At 60.2% G+C, this 22009-nt stretch overlaps 10 protein-coding genes across 10 annotated transcripts; 6 read left to right on the plus strand and 4 right to left on the minus strand.

Moving 5' to 3' along the window:
* Positions 1–320: 320 nt before the first annotated feature.
* Positions 321–1296, plus strand: J7T54_002903 (uncharacterized protein; the record flags this gene model as incomplete). The annotated part of the gene is made up of 2 exons (XM_051509499.1): positions 321–1103; positions 1159–1296. The coding sequence occupies 2 exons, from the start codon at positions 321–323 to the stop codon at positions 1294–1296; spliced, it is 921 nt and encodes a 306-aa protein (XP_051359491.1).
* Positions 1297–2435: 1139 nt separating this feature from the next.
* Positions 2436–3778, plus strand: J7T54_002904 (uncharacterized protein; the record flags this gene model as incomplete). The annotated part of the gene is made up of 2 exons (XM_051509500.1): positions 2436–2832; positions 2898–3778. The coding sequence occupies 2 exons, from the start codon at positions 2436–2438 to the stop codon at positions 3776–3778; spliced, it is 1278 nt and encodes a 425-aa protein (XP_051359492.1).
* Positions 3779–4367: 589 nt separating this feature from the next.
* Positions 4368–6131, plus strand: J7T54_002905 (GMC oxidoreductase; the record flags this gene model as incomplete). Its single annotated transcript, XM_051509501.1, has 2 exons — positions 4368–4653; positions 4702–6131. The coding sequence occupies 2 exons, from the start codon at positions 4368–4370 to the stop codon at positions 6129–6131; spliced, it is 1716 nt and encodes a 571-aa protein (XP_051359493.1).
* Positions 6132–6357: 226 nt separating this feature from the next.
* Positions 6358–8102, minus strand: J7T54_002906 (4-coumarate--CoA ligase-like protein; the record flags this gene model as incomplete). Its single annotated transcript, XM_051509502.1, has 2 exons — positions 6358–8003; positions 8057–8102. 2 exons carry the CDS (start codon positions 8100–8102, stop codon positions 6358–6360), a joined length of 1692 nt encoding a protein of 563 aa, XP_051359494.1.
* Positions 8103–8794: 692 nt separating this feature from the next.
* Positions 8795–9958, plus strand: J7T54_002907 (uncharacterized protein; the record flags this gene model as incomplete). The annotated part of the gene is made up of 3 exons (XM_051509503.1): positions 8795–9692; positions 9754–9805; positions 9856–9958. 3 exons carry the CDS (start codon positions 8795–8797, stop codon positions 9956–9958), a joined length of 1053 nt encoding a protein of 350 aa, XP_051359495.1.
* A 459-nt stretch (positions 9959–10417) lies between these two features.
* On the minus strand, positions 10418–12010 carry J7T54_002908 (Non-reducing end alpha-L-arabinofuranosidase BoGH43B 1; the record flags this gene model as incomplete). The annotated part of the gene is made up of 1 exon (XM_051509505.1): positions 10418–12010. The coding sequence occupies one exon, from the start codon at positions 12008–12010 to the stop codon at positions 10418–10420; it is 1593 nt and encodes a 530-aa protein (XP_051359496.1).
* A 285-nt stretch (positions 12011–12295) lies between these two features.
* Positions 12296–14149, minus strand: J7T54_002909 (C6 transcription factor; the record flags this gene model as incomplete). Its single annotated transcript, XM_051509506.1, has 1 exon — positions 12296–14149. One exon carries the CDS (start codon positions 14147–14149, stop codon positions 12296–12298), a length of 1854 nt encoding a protein of 617 aa, XP_051359497.1.
* A 490-nt stretch (positions 14150–14639) lies between these two features.
* On the minus strand, positions 14640–15979 carry J7T54_002910 (Trans-1; the record flags this gene model as incomplete). Its single annotated transcript, XM_051509507.1, has 4 exons — positions 14640–15607; positions 15671–15676; positions 15736–15803; positions 15876–15979. The coding sequence occupies 4 exons, from the start codon at positions 15977–15979 to the stop codon at positions 14640–14642; spliced, it is 1146 nt and encodes a 381-aa protein (XP_051359498.1).
* A 1332-nt stretch (positions 15980–17311) lies between these two features.
* J7T54_002911 (Exostosin-like-like protein) lies at positions 17312–18438 on the plus strand (the record flags this gene model as incomplete). Its single annotated transcript, XM_051509508.1, has 2 exons — positions 17312–17640; positions 17691–18438. The coding sequence occupies 2 exons, from the start codon at positions 17312–17314 to the stop codon at positions 18436–18438; spliced, it is 1077 nt and encodes a 358-aa protein (XP_051359499.1).
* Positions 18439–18980: 542 nt separating this feature from the next.
* Positions 18981–20321, plus strand: J7T54_002912 (Riboflavin transporter-like protein; the record flags this gene model as incomplete). Its single annotated transcript, XM_051509509.1, has 1 exon — positions 18981–20321. One exon carries the CDS (start codon positions 18981–18983, stop codon positions 20319–20321), a length of 1341 nt encoding a protein of 446 aa, XP_051359500.1.
* Between the last annotated feature and the right edge of the window lie 1688 nt (positions 20322–22009).

Consider the following 22009-nt stretch of genomic DNA (forward strand, 5'->3'; position numbering starts at 1 on the left):
CGGCCATGGCCTCTTGATGACAGCTACGCTGGCGGTCTGGGTGAGATCATCGAGTGACATCAAGCTCGTCATATGACGTGGGAGATGCTGACACTTGAGGCTCACGACAGGCGGGTGCCCGGGAGTTCTGGGTGAATGGTCTCGGGGATCTATATAGGGGCCAGCTATTGCTCACTTGGGAGTGTAGTAAAATCTGGACCTAATCATTCGATCATCATCACCGAACCATCCTCGCATTGACAGCAACTCGAAACTCTTCTCCTTCACCTACAACGACCCCACAACATATATCAAATCAACCAAAAGAACACACACTCGTCATGCAGAAAGCAAAGGCTGCCGCTGCTAGCTTCCTCTCCAAGGATGGCAAGCACAAGACCACGATGGACCAGGACGTCAACGCCGCCGTGACTGAGGAGCACGTCAAGCCTCATGAGCACGAGAAGATCACGACAGCCGTTGACCGTGAGGTCCACCAAGACCACCATCAGACGCGCATCCAACCGGTCGATGCCAAGGAGACGCGGCCTGAGACGTCGGAGCACGTCATGGAGCCCACAGTGCACAAGAGCTTTGAGCACACGAATGAGGCCGAGGAGCGCCAGAAGCTGGACGCCGAGCGCGCCGCCTTTCATAACTCAAGCGTCACCCACGACACGACGCACTCAACCGACGTGGCCCCGGCCATCACAGGTGAGCGCGTCCACCACCACGTCCACGAGCACATCCAGCCCGTGATCCACAAGGACACCATTGCACCCCACGTCGTGCACAAGACCGTCCCCGTCCATGAGACGCACCACGCCGCCCCCGTCCACCACGAGGTCACCACCCTCCCCGCCAAGACTCTTGAGGAGTTCCAGTCCGCCGGCGGCACCTTGCAGGGCGAGAACATGCACGTCACCCGGGAGCACGAGGGTTGTCCCGGCCCTTACAACAAGGACTGCGAGCTGCCTAGCACCGCCCTCGGCAGCGGCCACTCGCACCAGCACTCGACCTCGTCCGCAGGTAGCGGTGTCGACGAGTACACGACAAGCCGGGAGTCTGGCCTGCTCGGTACCTCTCCGTCTGGTGCTGCTGGTGCCTCCGCCACGGACCGAACTGTGAGTTCATGTTCAACATGAATCAAACTTGAGAAATTACTGACACGCCGGACAGCCACGCACCGGAGAGAACTTGGGCGGAACCACGTCCGGCACTTCGGGCACTGGCGAGCGCCACAAGCCCTCGCTGAAGGAGAAGTTTGATCCCCGCGTTGACGCCGACAGTGACGGTAAGAAGGGTGTCTTTAGTTGAAGGGTGTTTGTTATGAGCGGTTCGGCGACTATTTAATACCCTGAACTTTTGTACTGTCAGATAGTTGTAATGTCAGCCGAATTGTGTCCATTGGGGTAAGAAACTGATCTACACTTCCGACGGCACTAGGGCGTTTGGACGTGAATTTCTTCGTCCAATCAAGCATATCGGTGACTGCTTATGCATTTTCATTGTTTGCAAAAGGTTCATAAAAGACAGCAAATGGCTATCTCTACTTAATGCACCTGTATTCCAAATTCGAAGCCAGGTGAATGTGATGTACAGGGTAGGTCACGTGTCGGTTGTATTGGACGCCAGAGTCATGCTTATGGAAATGTGTTGCCTATATGTGCGCGTTGCTGACAATCACTTTGTAAATAGTAATTAATTAAACCCCATGCAGTTTGCAGAACCGCCTCGACCTTTTCGGAAGCATGCCATCTATCCCGGGCCCTGGATGGGGGCTGTTTTCCGTCGCGATCGATCAGGGGTCCGTCCATTAGTGCACAATCGTCAAAGGAAGGATGGTCCCTGCATGGTGACTTGTCCCAACCCATGTGGTGCGATTCGCCCGTTCGCTGCCCAACGACGCGGGTCCCTGGCGTCGGTCACATAGGCGATCACCACTAGCTTCACTCTGAGAATCCCGTTGCGATATCGATTTTGGTTTCTTGGCCAAGACGGAGTGCGCAGCCAAGCATGTCGCTTGCCCCAGGCCAAGACATGCGATTACTACCCTTTACAAAGTCGTGACATCATTCAGACGCTCCAGAGTCTAGACTCACCCACATTGGCAGTTGATGACACATCAAGCTCTTGCCCCCTTGGGACCGTTAGAGGACTAGAGGCGAACCTGCAACCCTCTGTCACCCTCACTTTCGACACCCTCAATCGCATTGGACTCGAGACATTTTGCCGCTCGTTCCATTCGCTCACGTTTGCGAAATATTGCGGCGCGCCGTTGCCAGGTGGAAGAACCACTTTTGGACCCGGGACCCGCCGCCTGCATTGCGATTTGCGCCCGAAGGATTCGGATCTCAATGTGGTCGGACACTCAAGCCACTTTGCGGTAGGGTAGCGGCGTGCAGATCCGATCCTCCAACATCGACCAGGCGGCTGGCAGCCAGAAACACCAGGCCATGCCCGCCCCCTTCAGTGCGAAAAAGGGCCTGGCCACCCGCGAGTCGCTCACTCCTCCCCATGAGGAGGAGGAGGAGCCCTACAGCCGCAGCCATGTCTCTCAGGCGAGCGTGTGGAAGAGTGTGCTGGCGGGCTTCCTGGCGGCCTTCCCGACCGTGCTCCTGCTGTTCCTCTTCAAGTCGTTCTCCATGTCGAAGCTCTTCAGCGCGGCCTTGGCCATGCTGGTGATGACCAGGAGCACGTCCAGCTGGCGCGTCGACACCCATCACCATGTGCTGCCGCCCATGTATCTCGAGGCGATGGAGGCGAACGGTGGAGAGCCGACTGGGTATCCGATGCCCTCGTGGTCCCTGGAGCAATCGTTGTCGTCAATGAACAAGGTGGGCACGTCGATCAGTGAGTATCTGGCCGAGTCTGCAATTATCCAAGACCATTGTCGACTAAGACGACTTCTAATGCAGGCATCCTTTCGCTATCCGTGCCCGGTGTCGCCATTGCTGGAACAGGCATGGAGGCTCGTACCTTGGCGCGTGATGTCAACGACTACTTCGGCAACGCGACAACAGAGAGCAATGTCTCTGAGAGACTTGGCTTCTTCGGTGCCTTGCCCGACTGGCGCGACGTCAACGGCACCCTCGCAGAGATCGACTACCTGTACGAGGCGCAGCAGCTGGCGCATGGAGTATCGGCGTCCACCTCGTACGGCGGACAACTCCTGAGCCACGACGACTTTGCGCCCATCTGGCAGCGGCTCAATGACTATCACGCTCTTGTGTTCCTCCACCCCACCAGCCTCCCGGGTGAACCAGGCTCCATTGCTGGAGCGCTGCCGGATCCTATAGTCGATTTCCCACTGGCAACCACCCGCGCGGCAGTTGACCTCGTTCTATCGGGGCGTTTCGGCCAGGTCCCGGATGTGGATGTGATCCTGTCCCACGCGGGCGGGACGCTGCCCTACATTGGCACGCGCGTCATAGGAAGCCTCGCCATCCCCGAAGTCCGTAGCAAGGTGCAGGTCGACATTCTCCAGGCGGCGGCAGGCTTCAAGAGATTCTACCACGACTTGGCTCTCAGCTCGACCCCAGCGCAACTGAACGGGCTGCTCGACTTTACCGAACCGGACAAGATCTTGTTCGGGTCCGACTTCCCGTATGCTGCTCAGTATGCGATTGACGCGCTGGTGCTGCAGTACGAGGCCTTTGTGAGGAGCAGTCCGCGCGGCTACAAGCTCACAAACGATGTGCTGAGGCGCAACGCGCTGCGGCTCTTGCAGAAGCATCAGCAGGGCAAGAAGTTTGAAGAGAGGACAGCCTTTGAGGTTGTGAATGGTCTCGTTTCATGATTGTGTTTTTCACAGGTATATATACTTTTGTACATGAGATGTTCAATGGACATACTTGCTTTCCGGTCTCAGTGGGTCTTCCAGCTGCTTCTTGCGCCAGAGTCGTCGATCTGAGCCACATCAACACGGCATTGGCATGCATGACGTCTTGGGCCGCCTTTCTGCGCTACTTGAGGAAACATAAAGCAGCATCTCCACAGTCTCCATCACTAGCAGGCCAACACGAGGTGCTGCTCAGCCCTTCGCGCGAGCCGCACGGCTCTGTACTCTCTTGGCGCCCACCCGCACGGATCCCTGGTGCCGTTCCTGCAGGCACATGACGATCATGCAAGTCAGCATTTGGACTTCCTGTCGCTCCCCTTGTGGGTGTGGATGTCTATTTTCTCGCTTGGCGAGCCACAGCCCAGGCCAATACGCAGACCCTCCTGAGAAAAGATGACATTGTAAGCCCACATCGGCGAGCCTTATAACTTGGCGTTGTGCGAAGACCTCTACCCTGGGTTATTCATATCCGCTGCGAGGATCACTCGTGTGAACTCGCCATGTCACTGCACCAGACACATACTTAGCACTCAATTGCCCGTCCACGATGAATTCGATTGCGTCGCTTGGCGTGTCGGCCCTCTTTCTGGCCCAATCCTGGGCTGCCCCTACGAACATGTCGAGATGCGGCGACTGGACCACACGAGAATGGGATGCCATTGTTGTCGGAGCTGGGACAGCCGGCATCATCGTAGCTGATCGACTGAGCGAGGCGGGGTTGACCACATTGCTTCTCGAGCAAGGCGGCCCTTCGTACGGCATCACTGGCGGGACAGAGAGACCAGCATGGCTCAAAGACACAGACATGAGCCGCGTCGATGTGCCTGGACTATGTGGGTGACCAGGGGAAGCTGACGAGACACGTGGCTAATCATCGACAGACAAGAGCATCTTTGACGGCAACACAAAACTCACCTGCGGCCCCGAGGTCGTCTCCTCGACCCAAGCCTGCGCCATTGGTGGGAACAGCGCCATCAACGCTGGCCTCTACTTCCAGCCGCCCGCGTCCGACTGGGACGACTACCACCCCGAAGGCTGGCATAGCAGTGACGTGCAGCCGGCCACGGACCGGCTGCTACAGCGACAGCCACCTGTCACTCAGTACTCTACTGACGGGGACTACTACCTCCAGAGCGGATACGAGGCTGCCCGCGCCTGGCTCACGGAGAAGGCTGGGTACAAGCAAGTCGCTTTCGACGAGCAGCCAGACGAGAAGGAGAATGTCTTTGGGCGGCCCGTCTTCAATTACATTGATGGTCAGCGTGGTGGTCCGACACGGACGTATCTGCAGTCAGCACTGAAGCGCCGCAACTTTCACCTGCAGACTGGGGCCGCTGTCGACTACATCATCCAAAAGGGTGGCCAGGCGACGGGCGTTCACGTCACGGTCGATAATCAGGAGAAGGACATTCAACTCTCTGCTTCCGGTCGGGTCATCTCGAGCGCTGGCGCCCTCCTATCGCCCAAGCTGCTCATGTACTCTGGGATTGGGCCCAAGGATGTTCTCTCCGACCTGGCTGCTGCCTCTCGCACTCCTTACACGGACCCTTGGTCGTGGGTGGTCAACGAGAATGTCGGCCAGGGCCTGTTTGACAACCCCAACACCTTCATTGAGCTTTCCGGTCCTAGCATTGAATCCTACACATACAGCTACGCCGACCCCCCTCAGGAGGACAAAGAGCTGTTCCTGCGCTCCAGGTCCGGCCCGTATACTTTCGCGTCGCAGACATCAGCCTTTTGGAGCTACGTCAACCACGAGGATGGGTCACGCACGGGTGTGCAGGGCACCATTGACTCGTCTGGCTTTTCGGGGTTCACCAACAACCACACCATCACGCTCAACGTGTACGGCACATCGGGCATGCTGTCCGCCGGTCGGGTCGTCCTGTCGAGCGACGGCAAGTTTACTGCCGGTCCCAGCTCGGACGTCTACTACAGCAACCCGCGCGATGCCCACGACATTGCCACCTTTATCCACTCCATCTTCCAGTCCCTGCCGGCGAGTACACCGGACTCACCTGCCGAGGATGATGGCCTGACACCGCTCAATCTCCCTCAGTCCTCGACGGTCGATGAGATCTACGAGTACATCACGACGCCTTCCGCCTACGCCGTTGGCGCTGTGCAACACTGGTCGAGCTCGTGCCGACTGGGGACGTGTGTGGATGGTGATACGAAAGTGTTGGGCACGGAGAATGTGCATGTTGTTGATGCGTCGATTGTGTCGCCTCTGACGGTCAATCCACAGTTTGGCATCATGGTCGCGGCGGAGAGGGGGGCGGAGAAGATTTTGGACTCCTTTGGCCTCTGAGCGAGGGCTTTGTTTGAGGGAGGCTGGCACCGTCCAGCCAGCCAGACAGCAATGACACCGCCAAATGGTTCGACGAGCCGTTCGACATGCTCCAAACCAACCTGGGAGAGATAGACGTGGACATGGAACGCCAATGCCACGGCCGACTTCATCCAGGAGTACGGTACCATGGCTGGTATAGTTGAAGCTGAGCATTGTTGTATCTGTATCCAACTAACGACCGTAATTAAAGCTTTGCTGCTTGGGCCTGTTCACGCACAACGGCACCAACCGGCCTCCCCTTTTGCCTCAGAATCTTCCTCAATATCTTGCCAGCCGGACTCTTCGGGATGGCACTGACAAATTCAACCTCCTTCATCCACTTGTGCCTTGTCTTCTTCTCCCGCACAAAGGACAGCAGCTCGCGGCCGACATGCTCCTCGCGCCCCGCGTAGCCCTTGGCCAGCACCACAAAGGCCTTTGGCCTCTCGCCCGCCCGCTCGTCCGCAATACCAATGACCGCACAATCATCTACGGCTGCATGACCCAGGAGGAGGTCCTCCAACTCAGCTGGCGCGACACCGATCCCCTTGACCTTGACCATCTCCTTCAGGCGGTCCGTGATGGACAGCATCCCTTCTTCGTCAAAGCAGCCAATGTCGCCCGTGTGCAGGAATCCATCGGCATCATACGTCTCCCTCGTCGACTTCTCATTGTTCAGATATCCCATTGTGATCTGCGGCCCGCGCGCCCAAATCTCACCCACCTCACCAACACCACAGCGTCGACCCGTGCCCGGGTCCACGACGAGGACCTCTGTGGAGGCGACGACGCTGCCGACGCGCGCGGCATACCGGTACGCATACCGATCCGGGGGATGCGCGGTAATGCACGAGCACGACTCTGTCATGCCGTAGCCCTGCTTGAAGCCTGTGCCGGGAAACTGCTTCTCCAGCAACGAGAGGATCTCCTGCGACAGCGGGGCCGCACCGGACGAAAAGCGCTCGACGTGACGCAAATCGAATTTCTGGAGCAGGGCCTCTTCGCGCACCATGCGGACGATGATGGGCGGGACGAGGAGGATCTCCTTGATCTTGTGCCGCTCGACGGTGGCGAGCATGTCCTCCATGGTGAACGTGGGGAGGATATAGACGTGTGCGTTGAGGACGACGGGGAGGTGGAGCTGGTGCACGACGCCCGTGATGTGGTAGAAGGGCAGGGCGGCAAGGATGCGTCGGTGGTCGGCGGGCGTGAGCTGCTCGATCTGGAGACACTGCGCCATGACGTTGGCGTGGGAGATCATGACAGCCTTGGGGAGACCTGTCGTTCCGCTGCTGAAGCCGTAGTACCCGCAGATCTGGTGATTTGTCTTGTTCTCGGGGATCCTGAACGGTTCGGTCAGGGGTTTGCCCCGGACGGAGGCGATGAGGTGGTGGATGGATCGTGACGTGTGGGTGGCTGGTTCGTCGAGCAGCAGGATGTTGGCTGGGGCGATGCCAGCCCTGGACGCGGCGGGCTCCGCAACGTTGAGCTTGTCGCTGGTGGTGACGACGAACTTGGCCTTGCTCGCCGTCAGGGCGTAGGCCAGCTCCTCGACGTTGTAGTCGGGCGAGCAGCCGCAGCCAATGGCGCCCGCGCGGACGGCGCCGAGCATGACGACGGGATACCATACCGTGTTGCGTGCGAAGACGACAATGGCGTCTCCCTGCTGGAGAGTGCGCTGCTGGATGAGGGCGGTGGAGAGGCGGGATGTGAGGTCCTTGACGTCTTGGTAGCTGAGATGTTGTCCGGTCGGGACGTCCGTCCATCCCTGGATTGCGTTGCGACCAGCCCGGCTTAACGAAGAGTGCGGGGCTTCAAAGATCCATGACCATAGCGAGACATCCTTGGGGACTGGGTAGGGTGAGCAACAACACAGCTTTTGTGGGAGGATGCGGCCGACTGACGGTTAATATCAGGATGGCGCGAGCGAAAGACGTGAGACGAGGACATGGCGGATTGTGTACCTGGAGTATCAGACAGGCACGTGAGGAAGGGAAGGATGAAGGATTGGAAGTTGAAGCTCAGTTGAGGATGATTCGCCCATGTTACTTGGACCCGGACAATGAGTGAATGCGGGGGCCATGCGGGGAGAGAGTCTGGGGAAGCTGGAAATCGCCCCCGCATCTCAGGCTAGACCGAGGCTCCTGGTATTCTGAGGGGTAGAATGGAATGGCTAACTTGCAACGTATGAATTAGCTGCCCGTTAGCCTTAGGCTGGTGCTCATGGGCACGGATATAAGCAGCACTTCCGCTGACTTGGCCAGGTCGACAGCTCGGGTCAGCCCAGAACAGATATCTATTCTATGGACCTCATTCCACGTGCGCTGATCCTAATGAGACAGAGAAACAAGAAAAAAGAAAAAAGAAAAAAAAGGAAGAAAAAAAGGAAGGAAAAAAAAAAAGGATAATCCCTGCTTACGCATCATACTTGATGCAGCTCTTGTTGTCGTTTCCGTGGAAAGTTGAATCCGAAAAGGCCGAGAGAGCGAGGACGGCGGGTGGGGTAGCAGTGCGCCGAGGTACGGCCCAAGCTGTGCCGGACGGATGAGCCACCCAAGCTCCTCCTCACCTCGCCCGCGCTGCGAAACTTCCCCCCCAACACCGCATCTCAAGTCTTGTAGCAGCACGTCTCAATCACCAACATGCGCGCCGTCGTCTTCAGAGGCGTCGGCCAGGTCGCCGTCGAGGACCGACCCCAGCCGACCATCCAGGAACCGACCGACGTCATCGTCAAGGTCAAGTACACGGCGCTCTGCGGCAGCGAGCTGCACGTCTTTCGCGGCCACCAAAAGTCCGCCACGGGGTTCATCATGGGCCACGAGTTCACGGGGACCGTGCACGCCGTCGGGTCCGCCGTCGCGTCCTTCCAGCCGGGCGACCTCCTCGTGTCCCCCTTCACCATCAGCTGCGGGCAGTGCTTCTACTGCCAGCAGGGCTACTCGTCGCGCTGCGAGCGCTGTCTCCTCTACGGAACGTCCGCATTGGACGGCGGCCAGGCCGAGTATGTCCGCGTGCCCCTGGCCGAGGCGACGGCCGTCAAGGCACCGGCCGGGATAGACGAGAAGAAGCTGTGTCTGATGGCGGATATTTTCCCCACCGGCTACCACGCCGCCAAGGCCGGCCTTGGTGACATACCAGCTCGTATCGCCAGGGACAGCGTCGTGGTGCTGTTTGGCTGCGGACCCGTCGGTCTCTGTGCACTGGTCGCTGCGCTCGAGTACCAGCCCAAGGCCCTTCTGGCCGTGGATGGCGTGGCGTCGCGCCTCGCGCAGGCCAAGGATCTCGGCGCCGAGCCTTGGAACTACCAGACGCAAAAGGACGAGCTTTCTGCGCGGGTGCGCGAGCTGACCGACGGTCGTGGCGCCGACGTGGTCATCGAGGTGGTCGGACACAGCTCGGCGCTCGACTTGGGTTTCCAGCTTCTGCGGCCCTGGGGCACCATCTCCAGCGTGGGCGTGCACAACGGGGAGATTCCGTGGACGGGGAACCAGGCGTATGGGAAGAATCTGACGATCAAGATGGGCCGGTGTCCCGTGAGGAGTATGTTGGCTTGGGGGGCCTGTGTGCGTGTGGTGCATACATGTGGCTGACGTTTTACTAGGCCTGTTCCCCGAGGCGCTGGAGCTTCTCGAGAAGAAGCAGCATTTGTTCGGGTAGGTGGGGTCCTCTGCAGGACGATGCATAAGACTGACGTGTGTGGCAGCTTCATGACGGATACCATTATGCCACTGAGCGAGGCTGTGGAGGGGTACGACATTTTCGACAAGATGAAGGCGCAAAAGGTGATTTTCGACGCGGAGAAGTGAGGGTTGGCGGGTACGCCGTCTTGGATTCATATTGCACAAGCGTTTTTGTCCAAATGCCACGAGGCCTGCGTGCCATTGTGACACAAGTCATGCCACAGGATGTGAAGTGAGGAAAGAAGAGAGTTCCCCATGAGCAGCAGCAGTCTGGAAGCACCTCTCCACTCGATGCTAGCAGAAAGAGTAGAGGAGCCAACTCTACTGAGCCCCACCAGCCAGCTCGGAGTATGGAGCCTGCCCACCTATCCACGCAGAGCCCAAGGCCATCAACACTTTTCGAAGCAATTCTCATGTCACGCATTGAGAAACAGACACGCTAATCCGTTTTCGTATTGAGCCTGTGCGGCACGGCCCGCCGACGCTATTCCATATTAGGACTACAGAGGATCAAAGTGGTTAATTACGGGGCCACCACAAAGGCCACCATCACGACTAGAGATCGTGTTCGAGTCATTCCCCCATCTATGCCACCACCAGCGACTTGACCTCAATAGATCCCCCCATCGCCTTTGTCGCAAAGTTGAAGATCCCATATCGATACGCAATGAACCACGCCCAGCCGTCGTACAGCTCATACGTCGGCCCAAACGTCTCAAACGCCTCGCCGTCCAGACTGTACGAGAAATCGCAGTCCCGCGTGCCGCTCGCGCGCGCGTCCAATCCCTGCCGGAACCAGATACGCGTCGTGTCCGCGGGTAGCACCTGTTCGGCTGCAATGCTACCCGGCGAGACGGGCTCGGACGACCACTCGTCCATGATCATGCCGTGCTTGGCCGTGAGCGTGTACGTGTCCCCATCGCGGTGGATGCCAATATACGCAGACTGATCGCGAAACGCGGCAAACCCGGCGCGGTCACCATCATGCATGCTGGAAAAGTCAATCTCCACAGTGCCCACGGGAAACTCCCCATGAATGCGATGCGTGAGCGTGTTGCGCGCAGAATAGATATCCTCTGTCACCGTGGCCGTGAACAGCGTGACGCCATTGTTGACCTCGTACGAGGACACGTCCGGGTTGTGGTTCCATTCAAAGGTCGGCTCGAGATCCGGGCCCTCAAAGGTGTACGTGCGCAGCCAGTCGGGCGTCGGCACCGCGGGGCGTAGTGGTACGGGGTACGTCACGCCCCAGCCGCCATTGCCGCCCGGCACGAAGACGGGGAAGCCGTCGTCGCCCCACGTGACGGGGGCCAGCACCGGCATGCGGCCGGCCGGGTACGCCCATGTGAAGGACATAAAGTACCAGTCGCCGTCGGGGGTCTCGACGAGGCTGCCCTGGTGCGGTGAGTTGCCCCCCTCGACGGGGCCCGCGACGTTCTCGACGAGGACCTTGTGCTGGTAGGGTCCAAACGGGCTCTCGGCCTTCCAGATGATGGTGGTGCCGCCGGGACGGTCGTTGAGGATGTAGTACAGGCCGTTGATCTTGTACATTCGGTTGCCCTCAATGGCGTCGACGTTGGCGTCGTCGGCCGTGAAGACGACCTCGGTGCGGACGGGCAGCAGGCCGTCCTCGTCTAGTTGCGCGACGCTGACGGTATCAGAGCCGTAGACGACGTACATGGTGTCATCGTCGTCAATAAGCAGGCCATTGTCGTAGAAGCAGAGCCCGCTCTCCATCTGCGAGGCCTTGTCCCAGGGCCCCGTCACGGCGGGCGCGGTGAACACCCACGTGTTCCAGAAGTTTGTGCATCCGATCCAGTACCAGAGCCCGTTGCTCTCGCGGTAGCGCAGCGTCGACGCCCAGGTGCCGCCGCGGTACGCGCGCTCGCCGCCGGGGGCCAGGTCGTAGCCACCGCCAAAGTCGAGACGGGGCAGCGAGTGGCCAATGGCCTCCCAGTGGACGAGGTCCTCGGAGCGCAGGATGGGCGCGCCGGGCGAGAAGTGGAAGTTGGAGGCGGACAGGTAGTAGGCGCCGTCGGGGCCGAGCGAGACGTCGTTGTCCGGGTAGTCCTCGTAGAGGATGGGGTTGGTGAACGAGGCCGGCTGGCACGGGGCGGCAGCGCAGGGCAGCGCGCAGGGCAGCGCGCAGGCCAGAGGGAGGATCGACGAGGGTTTCATTCTGGATGCGACGAGTCTACAGTCGACAAGAGTGAGTGTCCACGACCCCTCGATCTTATAATTACCCAGAGCTGCCTCCCCACAGCAGCGTCGCATCGGGCAGGACACAGGGCCTCCGTTGGCGCGGTGTGCATGCTCCGACTGCCGAGAACGGCAATGGCAAGGATGCGCGGCCTCCTTATGCTCAATAGAGCGGGTGAATGAGGATGGCAGTACTGAAGCCGGCGCCAAGGCCAAGCCGTCTTTACTGAGCCGACCTACCCGGTACACACACCACGGCAGCGACTAGGCAGCCCCCCCAAACCCCAGATCCTGCATGTTGAATGGGTCATCCTCGAGGAACTGCTCCATGTCAAACTCGCGCAGACCAGGCACATTGGTAAACAGGTCGTCCAGCCAGACGGCCTCGCTGTTGGCACTGGCGTCCTGGTGGCTGCTGCTCGGCTGGACAATGGGCGGCGCCCCGTCCGAGGGGGCGTGCATCTCGAGCGCAGCCCGTAGCTGGCCGCAGTCCTCCTCCTTTCTGCGCTGATGCAGCAGGATCAGCAGGTAGGCCGTGTCGTAGGCCTCCCGTAGGACGGCACTGTTCCAGGCGTCGCGCACCTCGCCCAGCACAGACAGCGCGGTGCGCACCATGGCCAGCGAGGCCCGCGTGTCGACGGCGAGACACAGACAGAGGATCTGAAAGGGCATGTTGGCGGCGTGGTGCCAGGGGCAGTGGGTGGCGACCATGCGACGGGCGGCGTGCAGACCGCGGGCGCTCAGGGAGAGCATCTTGTCGACGTGGCCGGGCTGGATGGTGGCCTTTTGGGCGCGCAGGCGGCGGAACGTGCAGATGGCGAGGTTGGTGACGGCCATGGTCATGGCGGGCTCGAGGTGGTCCCTGTCGCCAATCTGGGAAAAGTCCGACTCGAGGTCCTCGACGGAGCGCGGCTGGTGGGGGTCGAGGTCCTCGGTCAGGGGCACGAGGGCGAGCATGTGGGAGGTGTAGTCGCCCTCGAGGGGGGCGACGGGCTGGGTGGTGGCGTGCGGCAGCTTGATGCGGGTGCGGCCGAGGTCGTACGAGGGCCAGATGTTGAGGTGCTGGGCCATGGCCCAGATGCGGCGGCGAATGTCGAGCGAGACGAGCTCCGAGGACTCGTCAAAGACGGTCTGGGCGCGCACCTCGAGGTGGATCTGGGCGGCCTCGCAGACGTGCATGAGGGAGCAGCTCGCGAGCCAGGTGACGTGCGGCGTGGCCGTGATGCGCAGGTAGGCCACGCGGAGGACCCAGCCGATGACGGTGTCGATGGACGGCGGCGACGAGAGGGAGAAGTGCTCGAGGAGGGTCCGCCCCGTCTCGACCAGGTCCGGCTCAAAGGGGGCGGCCGTCGTCTGCGAGAAGCAGAGGCCGAGCATGGCGACGCCGCAAAGCACCTGGTCGAGGGGGTCCTGGGGCGCGCCACTCGCCCAGCGCTGCTGGAGGCGGTCGAGGAAGACGTCGCGGTAGATGACGTCGTAGACGACGGTGAACTTTTGAAAGTAGACCTGCGCCAGCTCGACCATGGCCGCCTGCGAGAGGATGCCCGTGATGGGGCGGACCACGCCGGGCGGGTGTCCAGCGAGGCGCTCTCCCGTGTTCCACGCAAAGAGCCGCAGGCGCGGCGCGTTCTTGGGGTCGATGTTGAGGCCCAGGCGGCGCACAAAGGCGGCGCCCGAGTTGGCCTCGAGGGACTGGACGTGGTTGTCGTTTGTGGCCTCGCTGTCGCGGACGGGGTCAAAGTTGCGCTGCTGCTGGGGGGCTGGCCCTCGTGGTCCTTGTGCTGGTGCTGGTGCTGGTGCTGGTGCTGGTGCTGGTGCTGGTGCTGGTCCTAGTGCTGGTCCTGGTCCTAGCCGTAGTCCTGGGCGAGGTCCTGGGGCCCAGCCATCCGCCTCCTCGTGGCGCGGGCGGCCCTTGGCGCTGTCGTAGGGCGACGGCGCGTGCGAGCCCGCCGCGCTGCGCTCGCCGTAGTAGCAGTCGTACTCCCACTGGACGCACGTCGCGCACGGCTCGCGGCCGTCGCACTTGCGCTTGCGGTCGCGACACGGGTTGCAGGCCTTGCGCGCGCGACGGCGGCGCTTGACGGGGGGCTCGTCGCCCGCAGAGGGCGAGTTGTCCATGGGAGGGGGCGTGATGGGTCGATGGGCTGGCTGGGTGAGGACTGGGTGAGGACTGGGTGAGGACAGGGTGCGATGGACTGAGTGAGGTGTATGAGGAGATGAGAGATGTGAGATGTCGCGGCACGGACGCGCCGGCTTCGTTCGGTTCGTGCCGCTGCTGCATGTGGGGTCATATAGACAAGTACCTGAGATAGTAAATGATCTGGCCTGTAGTCTGGTGAATTCCATCAAGTGGCCCTGCCGCTCACTTTCCGAATTGTCCGTTCAACTCGCATGAAAGCTGCATTGCTCGTCAGTGGTTTCGTTGTTCCGTTTTGATCAACCGCTCTCGCTCCACTCACTATAACTATGGCAGTCGCAATGTCATGTGGTCTACCTACCCGGCACCACTCAAGTCGGTCGCATGCATATCATGGTGCATCAGACGTCCGACATACACCATATCGCGCATTCAGAGCTCTTGAATCTTTCTCTCTACACTCTATTTATGCTACGCTCGATGATACGAAGTAAACAGGTACAGGCTCGACAGCCCAAATAACCCCATGACGACGCCAACGCACACCCTGAGATGCAACCTGTTCTTCTCGGGCGAGAAGAGAAACCTGTCCCCCGCGCCCACAGCCGCCAGCCAGTCCTTGGCAGCCTCGTATCCCCCTGAAATGACACCGCCACCAAAGGCATAGTACAGGATGCTGCTCGTGCTGATGCTGTACCCGACCACCTGCAGCGTCGAGAGGGGCGTGTGCCAGACGACGGTGGAAAACGCCACGAGAAGAATGTTTTTAAAGATACCCGTCAGATTCGTCACGAGACCAGACGTCCTCCCAATGAGGGTCATGCTCGTGAAGCTGAGCATAAAGGCAACGACGCCGCTGAGCAGCAGCAGCGGCCAGCCGACCCGCTCCAGATCCTGCATCTCAAAGTGTGGTAGCTCGACGACGCAAGCAATCGCCAAGTTCATAGCCGCGCAGACGGGGGCGTAGTAGTACAGGCCGACGAGGGGATCCATGGCCATGTCATGTCCGCTGAGCATGGCCTGGATCATGACGACGCGCACGGCCTCGAAGACGAGCGAGCCGGCCTGGAAGAGGACGCCGAGCCAGGAAAAGTCGACCGCGCCGGCGCTGGCCATGGCGACGCCGGCCATGACGAAGAGGATGTTGACGACCTGGCCGCATGACGGGCTCGCGAGGCCCCAGAGCCACGAGGCGAGGAGGACGATGCCCGGCGCGGACGCCTTGAGCATCTGGATAAAGGACACGGACAGGAAGAGGTAGACAAAGTTGCCCAGCACGAGGGAGCCCGACGACGCGAGACCGATGGGCAGGATGGTGCGTAGGTAGAACCGCCGGCTGATGGGCAGCTCATGGCGGCTGTCGAGGAGCGTCGTCGTGCGCGCGAGGATCTGCGTCACGACGGCGGCGAAGAAGAGGTGCCAAAAGGTCAGGAGGATGGCTGGCAATGGTCAGCATGGGGTTGTTGAGCCTTGGCGGCGGACAAGCTTTTCTGGGCACGCACGATAACCTGGGGGTGTTATAATTAGCGTCCTGCGCTGAAGATTCTCTTATGCAGTGGAAGCTCACCGAAGCCGGAGTTGTCAATGATCCACTTGTTGAAGAGGATGGTCGAGTTGGAGGACACTGTCCAGGCGCTGTTGAGCGATGCCCCGTGGTTAGTCGTCTATGCGGTGGAGCTCGGCCATGGCCATGGCGATGGCACTCACATCATGTACAGCGCGACCTGTACCCTGGGCCCTATCCGCGAGGGTGGCGGCGGCGACGGCGGCGGCGTCTTCTCCGAGGTGGGCAGACGCTCATACGCGGCCATGATGGATGATGATGTTTCGTCGAGATTCGAAGCAAGAAAAGGCGGAGGACGCTCAAGCACAAGTATGTTAACTGCGTAGGCGACAAGTCGTGGGCGGCAGTGCTGCAAGCGACAGACGGACTTGACTGGCCGTTCGCGGAAACGAGAAGCAGGAGCAAAATGGTTGGTGGCGCGCGCGACTAAGGAATGGACGGCGAGGAGCTTCGTATCAAACAAGTCCCACCAAGAATAGACAGAAGGGGGTATCAAGGCCAAGAAGACAAACACGAAAACACGCTCGAGGGCTGAATGTCGAATGATGGGAGGAGGAGGGGAGGAAGAGGACCATGGCGCAAGACACGGACGGACTTGAGTGAGCGATCAACAGGCTCATCTCCCTCCATGTCCCTCCGTGGTCCCTCTCCCTAATAAAAATCCCTACCTATTCTTCAATTTCCATCAACGCAAGGACAGGTCGAGGCTGGCGCACGTTTCATTGCCACGACTATTTCTCGCCGTCTCAGCGTCCAAAAATTTACGTAAATATCCCCATATTTACCCACTCTTCCCATTTTTCTCCAGGGATGCCTTCATGCGGGTCCGCAGACAGACAGACTGACTGACAGACAGACTGACAGGCCAACCAGCGCCCGTGTCGCGCGCTGAATGCGGCATCTCTGGAGCCTCCCTCGGCAGCACCCCTGTCGCGGGAAAGCTTGTCATTTCCTGCTAGCCCTTGTCCCCGTAGCCTCGTAGACTTGTACCACGTACGTAGACTCCAGAGTCAAGACTCAGGTCCGTCTCCGCCGTTTGCGTCGTCAGCCGCCGATCATGGCGCCATCCGCATTCCACCCATCATTCCGACCCAAAGCCAGAAAAGGGACGACGACAGAAGGTCCGTCTGTCTGTCTGATCGTCGACGGCTCCGGCCAGGCAGTTAGTTACTCACGCACTGGTCAGACGCGGTGCAGGGGAGGCTCTGAAAATTTCAGCGCCACCCCACAGTCTTCACTTCACGCCCCCTGCCGCCTTCCGAGTTCAAACTTCAGGGGGGGCTGCGCATATTCCGAGTGCATACACGGACAGCCGCGGCACGTATTCATTAATAGCATTTCCCCTAATACCATTCCATGAACATAGCCTCTTTTGAATTTTACTTTTTTTTCTTTTTTTTTTACTAACCTGCAACGTTGTCCATTTACCCTTTGGCACGAACTGGTCGCCTTCGCTCGCTCCTTTCTGCACCCCCGCGCGCTCTTTCAACACCTTCGCTCGTCCTCGACGTTGCGCCGCACTCGCCGTCTCTTCGCTTCGGACACTCTTTATTGTCTCGAACCAGAGCCAACATCCACCATGGACACCCCCAAGTCACCCGAGGACGCCTGGTCAGAACTCCCCGTCTACGACGCCAGCAAGAGGAGCATGGCCGCCATTGTCGGCGGTCGCCTGCGGAGGATCTCCCGGACAGGGCTCTACGTCGCGCTCGCCTCGGTGCTGTCCATCGTCGCCGTCTACCTGCTCTCGCAGCTCGACTATCATGGCCCCCCGACGTTCGCCAGGCTCGACGACAAGGTGCAGTCGCACGAGACACCAGACTGCAGCCCGCGCTACAACATTTCGTCCATGGACATCTGGAACAAGGCCGCCGTCCGGTACAACCACCTCATGGACGACAAGTTCACGTAGGTTCCCCTGGTCTGAAGGCATTGGAACTTTCCCCTGACAGTTGCAGCATCGCCATCCAGACGTACCGTCGCCCCGACCAGCTCAAGGCCACGCTGGACCTCCTGCTCGCCCCCGAAATCCCCTCCCTGCACGAAATCGTCATCATCTGGAACGACCTCGAGACGCCCACCCCGGCCGACTTCACCTCCGACCACAACGTCACCGTCCGCCACCGCATGTCCACCGCCAACAGCCTCAACCAGAAGCTCCTCCCGGACGCCGGCTTCCAGACCCAGGCCGTCCTCCTCTCCGACGACGACGTCCACTACGACGCCGCCGACCTCGACTTTGTCTTCCAGCAGTGGCGCGCCCACGGCCGCAACCGCCTCACCGGCGCCTTTGCCCGCTGCGTCGACCAGAACGCGGACAGCGGCCAGTGGCAGTACGGCTGGTGCAAGGGCCATGAATCCTACTCCATGGTCCTCACCGGCCTGTCCTTTGTCCACATGGCCTTTCTCGACTACTACTCGAGCGAGGATCCGCTCATGACCCGCGTCCGCGCATACGTCGACGAGCACTTCAACTGCGAGGACATTGCCATGAACTTTGTCACCAGCATGCTCACCTGCGAGGGCCCGCTCCAGGTCACCGGCCTCCACAAGCCCACCAACGAGGCGCCCAAGGCCGGCATCAGCACCAAGAAGGGGCACCTAGAGGCCAGGCATGCGTGTATCAATAGCTATGTCGACATGTTTGGCCACATGCCGCTTGTGGAGACGTCAGAGTACATTTCCCGGGGCTATGTGTCGGGGTGAGCCGAAGGGGGAGCTCGTTCAGACAAGATGTGCTGGCGCATCGTGACTGCTGATGAAAGAGTCAGCCGCTGGCCTAGGAGCACTGCCGTCTGCATGTCGACCAAGTGCTGGCGCGACACGTACCCACGGTCACAGCGGTGCGAGGCCCGCCCGGGGCCCCAGACCAATTACTAATATTTACCTATGTATACAGAATGAGCGTTGCTTTGTACTTGACTGAAAAATAATCAATCCTTTGCATCCACTAGCGGGACTACTGATTGATGAGCGCAATGTTTGATGCCAAGAGCGTGAATCCCGCAATGTCCACGCGCTAGGCCCAACGCAAACAGGACAATGCGAGCCCTTGCGTCGGAACCGACACCCGAGCGACGCATATTGCGGATGCTGCGGCACCAAGGCTACGAGCACGCAGCATACTCACGCAGCATCATCAGTAATGCGAGAACCCCTGAGCTCTTGCGGGTGGTACTTGAGGTGCAATGGGCCTAGGTGTTGCTGCCGCACGCTCAGTGAGATGATGCTCCGTCACAGACAGCACCATGGCACACCCACACGACAGCGAGCCACCTCCACCATCGGGCAACGGGCGACCCCTTTTCGAAAAGGAGACACCGCCCTCCACCACAGACCCCGATCCGGAGAAGCTGGCACACCCAGAACCCAAGGGCAAGACACCCCCCGACGGCGGACGGCAGGCCTGGCTGCACGTCTTCCTCGGCCACATGGTCTTCTTCAACACCTGGGGCGTCACCAACTCGTACGGCACCTTTCAGCAATACTACACCGAGACGCTGGGCGTGGCCCCGAGCAGCGTGTCCTGGATCGGCGCCGTGCCCATGTTTTTATTCTTCTTCGTGGGTGTCGGCGCCGGCCGCGCCAGCGACGCCGGGTACTTCCGCCACACCTTCACTGCGGGCGTCATCCTCGAGGTGGGCGGCGTCGTCGCCGCGTCGTTTGCCAGGACGTACTGGCAGATCCTGCTGAGCCAGGGCGTCTGCCTAGGGCTCGGGGGCGGGCTCATGTTCACGTCGGGCTTGTCGGTGACGAGCGCGTACTTTCAGCGCAAGCGCAGCTTCGCCGTCGGCCTGGCTGCCGCCGGCGCGGCCACGGGGGGCATGGCGTACCCGGCGACGGTGACCAGCCTCCTGGACACCTCGCTCGGCTACCCGTGGACGATGCGCGTCGTCGCGTTGATCATGCTGGTCACCAGCATACCCGGGCTGCTGCTGTATCGTCAGTTCCACACCAGGGGTTCCGTGGGCCCGCTCGTGGACTGGACCGCCTTTACGCAGAAGCCCTTTGTCTTCTTCTCGCTGGCGTTTTTCCTGCACAGCTCGGGCCTCTGGTGCGTCTTCTTCTACCTGGGCGTCTTTGCCCGCGAGAGGTTGCACCTCGCCAGCACGCAAACCCTCGTCATCGTGCTCAACGGCGTGGGCGTCGTGGGGCGCACCCTGCCGAACCTGCTCGGAGAGCGTGCCGTGGGCACCATGAACATGAGCATTTTCCTCTCCGCCGTCTGCGCGTTGTGCATCCTCGCGTGGCCGGCCATCTCGTCCATCACGGGTCTCTACGTGTGGATCGTGATCTACGGCATCTTTGCCGGCGGCATGCAGTCTGTTCTGCCAGCGCTGGCGACGCAGCAGTGCGACGACCCTCACAAGATCGGGACGTGGACGGGCATGGCGCTCACGATGGCGAGTTTCGGCGGTCTCTCTGGGTCGCCTATCCAGGGCCTGCTGATCCAGGTCATGGACGGAAGCTACCTGGGTGCGCAGATGTACGCGGGCGCGGCGGTGGTGGCGGGGTGCCTGTGCCTGATTGCGTGTCGGCAAACGAGGGTTGCGTCACTTGGGTGGACGACGGTGTGGGCGAGGATATGACTTGATGTCAGTGAGTGCGCCGTAAGACTACCAAGTACGTAGAAACAAGTCAGTACTAGACATCATGCACCAATGCAAGGCACCGCTGCGCTGCAGCTGCTATGCATCCCCGCAACGTGCTCGCTCGCTCCTCCAGAGACTGGAGGGAGGGGGGAATCGAGTCAATCGACAGAAGCCCCGCTCTGATGGCTGGGCACGCCCGCTAATGCGAGGTTTTGGCCGCTTGGGTGCTTTCCTTTGCTTCCCCACGGGGAGGGGACGCAATGCAACGGTTGCAGTTAGCAGTGTGACATTAGATTCCATATGCGGCGTGAAGAACACTTGTTGTCGAGCTGCTTTGCACTTTGAGCACGGAATTTGAAGATTGTGACGGAATGTGAGTGAAATGAGTGAGTGGTGATCTGCCAGCAGAGCAGGCGCGGCCGGGCAGCAGAAGAGGGGTCGCTGGTGGTCTGTGCGCTGGTGCTGCGCTGGCAACTGGTCACTGGACCCCTTCAGAAACCCGTGATCTTGAATACACACAAAGCAATATTCATGCGGAAAGCTATCGAGATCTCCGATCGTGATTAAAGTGACTGAACAGCAGCCCATCGCACCGGAATAGTACATTCCATGTCCAACGGGAACGTCAGTTGCACGTAAAGCGTGGCAATGTGCGACCCCTAGGTACGGACGTTCTGCTCCTGGGATTGGGCCCCCTATGAAGCAGCCCCTCTGCTGCAGTGCTGCTGCCCACGATGCTCGGTTTTTCCCAGGACGGAAATTCTGGCGGCGACCCGATGTTCTCGACGACCACCTGACCTGCCACCAGGGTCTGTTGAATGCGGACTCGTCAGCTCCCCACAGATTTCCAAATCATCGGATCGAGTCGATCAGCCACTTTGTATTTCCTGGGGAGGTCTTTGATCGCTGTGGCTAGACATTGTGATCGCGGTGACCGCACCATGCTGTCAACGCGACGACGTCCAGTGGCCGCCCTTGCTGGGCAGAAACTCGTTGGCCCACAGGCAGCGAGGAGCTGCCACTCAGGCTGGTGGGAGGAGCTGGTGGGAGAGCCCACGCGCAATCCCACGCGCAATCTCGCACGAGCGCAGCGAAAACGTCGGTGAAGAGCCAGAAAAACCGTGCGCGTCCGAATGACTGCTCCATCGGGTGGGTATGTCTCTCCTTTATACGTTTGCCAGCGTCTAATGAGCGTGCCTCGTCGCTCTAGCTGGGTTACAGTCCAGGCCGACTCCACGGGTACAGACCGGCATTCCCATCGCAACAAGGACTAATAATAAGCTCGACCCCTGGACGGAGGTAGCGTTGCATCGAACCCTGCGCTTCGATGGAGCCTCGAGGCGCAGGCGAACCCGCCATCCCGTCTGGACCGGTCGCTCCCCGCCCCGGCAGCAGAGCGACCCCATCCATTACGATCTCGTGATGGAGAAAAATGCCCCACGCTCGCGCTTCACCCAGACGGGCAATCCGCCGCTAGAGCGCATGAGGAAAGCCGGGACATGACCATTCTTCAATCCCCATGGCCGGCCGGCCTTGGGTATGCCTGGGCATCGTGAGCGTCTGGAAGCCGGTCTGTTCTCAGAGGGGAAGCCGATCAGTTTGGTCCAAGCGAAGGACGGACGGACTGACGGACGGAGAAGACATCGTGGACTCTTCCCGTCTCGCTCTCCTTTATTAAGGGGGCC

Source organism: Emericellopsis cladophorae (assembly GCF_022114955.1).
Source record: "Emericellopsis cladophorae strain MUM 19.33 chromosome Unknown NODE_63_length_119876_cov_118_434044, whole genome shotgun sequence".
Lineage (NCBI taxonomy): Eukaryota > Fungi > Ascomycota > Sordariomycetes > Hypocreales > Bionectriaceae > Emericellopsis > Emericellopsis cladophorae.